General features: G+C 45.6%; 1 protein-coding gene across 1 annotated transcript in view; it reads left to right on the top strand.

Annotated features, from left to right (window-relative positions):
* LOC109933135 (autophagy-related protein 16-1-like) overlaps nucleotides 1–4,348 on the top strand; it is a 78,611-nt gene that overhangs the window by 65,198 nt on the left and 9,065 nt on the right. The window contains exon 10 of the mRNA XM_048597859.1: nucleotides 3,034–3,139. Within this exon, the coding sequence (XP_048453816.1) occupies nucleotides 3,034–3,139 (106 nt within the window). The remainder of the gene's footprint in view (nucleotides 1–3,033; nucleotides 3,140–4,348) is intronic.

The following is a 4,348-nucleotide window of genomic DNA, read 5'->3' on the forward strand; positions in this document are numbered from 1 at the left end:
CCACCTCTACCGGCACACAGATATGAGTTGATTGGTGGAAGGATTAGAAGGGAAATGAAGAGAAAAACCTTTCACCCAGGGGTGCAGGGTGTCTGAAATTCAGTGCCCAGTTTGGGGTTGAGGGGAAAATATATCGAAAAGGAACCTGGATTTGCCCCTGAAGTGCTAGAACCTGCAAGGGTATAGACCACGGGCTGAGACATGAGATTAGAATGGGCGGTTAGTTTATTCAGCCATGATGGGCTGAATGACCTCTTTCTATGCTGTACCTTTTCTATGTTTCAGACAGCATGTAAGAGATTCCTTGCGTGTTTAGTAGTTCCTTTATATGTTTACAATAAAGTGAAGTTATGGGTGGGTGTGTTTTAAATGTTTATTGGTTATAATGCTAGATTTCTGTTAATTCATTCATGAAATGAGGGCATCACTGGCTAGGCCCAGCATTTATTGTCCATCCCTAGTTGCCCCTTCAGAAGGCAGTAGTGAGCTGCCTTCTTGAACTACTGTGCTGTAGGTTGACCCTCAATGCCCTGAAGGGGAGAATTCCAGGATTTTGACCCAGTGACACTGAAGGAACAGCGTTATATTTCCAAGTCAGGATGCTAAGTGGCTTGGAACAGAACTTACAGGGATTATCGTTCCCATATATCTGTTGCCTTCTACATGGGAGTGGTCGTGGGTTTGGAGGTGCTGTCTGAGGATCTTTGGTGAATTTCTGCAGTGCATCTTTTTGAGCTTGCTGCTACTGAGCGTCGGTGGTGGAGGGAGCGGATGTTTGTGGATCTGGTGCCAATCAAGCGGCTGCTTTGTCCTGGATGGTGTCGAGCTTCAGGAGTGTTGTTGGAGCTGCAGCCTCTTGTGACCATGTTCAGTAATTTATGTCTCAATGTAATTTAATGAAAAATAAATTCAAGGGTCTATTAACCCCAGGTTTCTCTCTGAGGTTTCACTTTTTTGGGATTGATCTCAACTGGGGTCATGATAAGTATTGTTCATGGGACATGACCAGGTCATCCATGGGTCACTGTAGAAAATCTACTATTCATCACAAGGCAACTGCACTAGGTAAGTAGGGAGAAATAGTTCCCACTCGCATTAGGGTTTGAGAACAAGAGAAAATGATTTAATATAATTGGTTACAAAACAGGAAAAAGTGATCAGGTTCTGGAATGTACTGTCTGAGAGTGTGGGGGGAGGCAGGGTCACTCGAGGGGTTAGGGTCTGGAATGTACTGTCTGAGAGTGTGGGGGAGGCAGGTTCACTCGAGGGGTTAGGGTCTGGAATGTACTGTCTGAGAATGTGGGGGAGGCAGGGTGACTCGAGGGGTTAGGGTCTGGAATGTACTGTCTGAGAGTGTGGGGGAGGCAGGTTCACTCGAGGGGTTAGGGTCTGGAATGTACTGTCTGAGAGTGTGGGGGGAGGCAGGTTCACTCGAGGGGTTAGGGTCTGGAATGTACTGTCTGAGAGTGTGGGGGAGGCAGTCAAGGTTTGCGAAAGCAAATTAGACTGTTATCAGAAAAGGAAGAATATGAAGGGTAGGAGAATGGCGCAGTGTATTAATGATTTGGAGAGCTAGCATGGATATGATGGGTCAAACAGCCAGAGAGATTCATGAACCCAGGAACTTGAGGGCAATTTCATCACCTTTTGAGCAGGACCAAACATGTGTCTGTGTCTCTTGTGTGTGTCTGTCTGTCTGTCTGTGTCTTGTGTGTGTCTCTGTGTGTGTGTGAGTGTCTGTGTGGTGTGTGGTGTGTGTTGTGTGGGTGTACTCATGAAGGAGGTAAGAAGCCATGCTGATAAAATGGAAGTCATATCCAATGGGACCCAGGTAACTGAATGTCAACAAAAAAATGATATCTTTTGTTAATATTCATTAGATTCCCACTTGGAGCTGTTGCTATTGGTTCATGTGAGACGTTCTTGGGTAGAGCCAATAGATTACTGTTTGATAACAGTGAAGAAAACAAGACAGATAAACAGAGCAAAAATCAGCTGCAATCTAATTAAATTGTAGAACATGCTGCAGGGGCTGAATGGCCAACTCCTCGTTGTGTAAATTAATGGTACTGAAAAGGTCAATGTTGGTGACTGCTTTACACTGTACCCAATCTGAAGATGTCATACAGTCTTAAGTCATGGAATCGTAGGGATCTACACAACAGAAAAGGACCTTTGGTCCGTCAGCTCTGCCCCAGTCAAAACAGCCACCTAACTACTCTAATAACATTTCCCACCACTTGGCCCAGAGCCTTGTATACCTTGGCATCACACTCCAAATACTTAATGTTTTGAGGGTTTCTGCCTCTACCGCCCTTAGAGTCAGTAAGCTCTAGGTTCCCACCACCCTCTGGGAGAAGTAGTCCTACCTGCTCCAGAGGTGTGTAACCTGTGATTGGAAATGTCTCTGAGAAGCTGTGTATTTCACTGACCAATTGTTTTGGGCTATTATGGCACAGTGGTAGTGCACCAGAATGTACCATGGGTTTGAGTCCCACCTGCTCCAGAGGTGTGTCATAACATCCCTGTACAGGTTGATTAAAAATAACTGTAGATTGCTGGCCACAGTCTCCCCAAGCCATTAGCTTGTAAGGGTTGGTTCTACACTGCATCCAACTCCGCTGTCATTTCCTCACTCCCAGATGGCCATGATTTTTATTGAAACTGTAAATGAATAATCCAGCACCTTATCCCAGTCACGTAGATCCGAGCTCAGAGCAAGTTGTCTGGAATCCATTATCTCATACATAAATCATCTGAACTTTTCCCATAAGATTGCAGCCTGCAGTTTAATCATAATCTCAACATCCATTAGTCTGAAGTCTAGAAGTGATAACGAGTTCCTGACATTCCCAGGAAAGCCATTTATATTTTGTGGGATCTAGATGGAAGGTTTCAATCTCGGAGCTGACAACAACTCGGGAGCGATTAAAACCCATCAGGACTTGAGTGTATTTGAGGTAAAGTTTTAGTTCACAATTTGGAATTTTCTTATCAATCTGTTTCTCTTCCCTGTTGTTGTTGTTGTTCCAGGTGTTAGTTCAATCCCTCTCCCGTCTCGCTGCAGTGACATCGTTTGCTCAGACTACCTCATCATTAGCGGACACTTTGACGAGAAGGTTCGCCTGTGGGATTCGAGGTAAAGTCAATTTGCAATGGGCTCTCAGTGAGCGAGGGACTTCTGATCAAAGTAAACTCTCTGAACCCCATCAAAATCCAACCGCTCGCAATGAAGGGCTAACACGCATTCTGACAGGGTATTGGGAGGTTGGTGGCATAGTGGTACCATCGCTGCACTGGCAATCATTAGAATCCCTACAGTGTGGAAGCAGGCAATTCAGCCCATCGAATCCACACTGACCCTGTAAAGACCATTCAACCCAGACCCACCCCCCCTACCCTATCCCTGTAACCCGGCATTTCCCATGGCTAATCCACCTAACCTACACAATCCTGGACACTATGAGCAGTTAAGCATGGCCAATCCACCCTAACCTGCACATCTTTGGACTGTGGGAGGAAACTGGAGCACCCGGAGGAAACCCACACAGACACGGGGAGAATGTGCAAACTCCACGCAAACAGTTGCCCAAGGGTGTAATCGAACCTGGGTCCTTGGCACTGTGAGGCAGCAGTGTTAACCACTGAGCCACTGCGCTACCATGAGATCCTGAGATTCCCTAATACTCTGGGAACATAGGTTCAAATCCCACCTTGGTAAATGGTGAAAATTTGAATTCAAATAATAAGTCTGGAATTGAAAACTACTCTCAGTGACAGTGACCACGACAACTGTTATCAATTGTTGTAAAAACCCATCTGGTTCACTAATGCTCTTTAGTGAATGAAATCTGCCATCCGTACCCTGTCTGCCCCACATGTGACTCCAAACCCACAGCAATGTGGGTGACTCTTACAAGCCCTCTGACATGTCTGAGTAAGGCACTCAGTTTGTGGGCAATTCAGGATTTGTAATAAATGCTGGGTATGCTTGACGAGTGAAAAAAGATCAGTCTCACTATGCCACAAAGTGCTTTACAGTCAGTTAAGTGCATATTGAGGTTTGTCACATGCAGCATAGGAAATGAGAGAGCTAATTTGTGCACAGCCAGCTCTGATGAACAACAACGTGATCTGTTTTTGTTAGTGATCCTGATTGAAGGTTAAATATTAGCTGCAGGAAAATGGAGAGAATTGCCCTCCTTTTCTTCAAGTTAATCATCATGGTCCACCAGTAGATTTTGTAAATCAACTTCAGAGGTCAGATGGGGCCTTTGTTTAAAGTCCTCCTCCGCTACCCAGCTGCACCTCCGACAGTGCGGCGCTCCCTGGGCACTGACCCTGCGAC

The sequence above is a fragment of the Rhincodon typus genome, chromosome 6 (genome assembly GCF_021869965.1).
Source record: "Rhincodon typus isolate 14 chromosome 6, sRhiTyp1.1, whole genome shotgun sequence".
In the NCBI taxonomy this organism is placed as follows: domain Eukaryota; kingdom Metazoa; phylum Chordata; class Chondrichthyes; order Orectolobiformes; family Rhincodontidae; genus Rhincodon; species Rhincodon typus.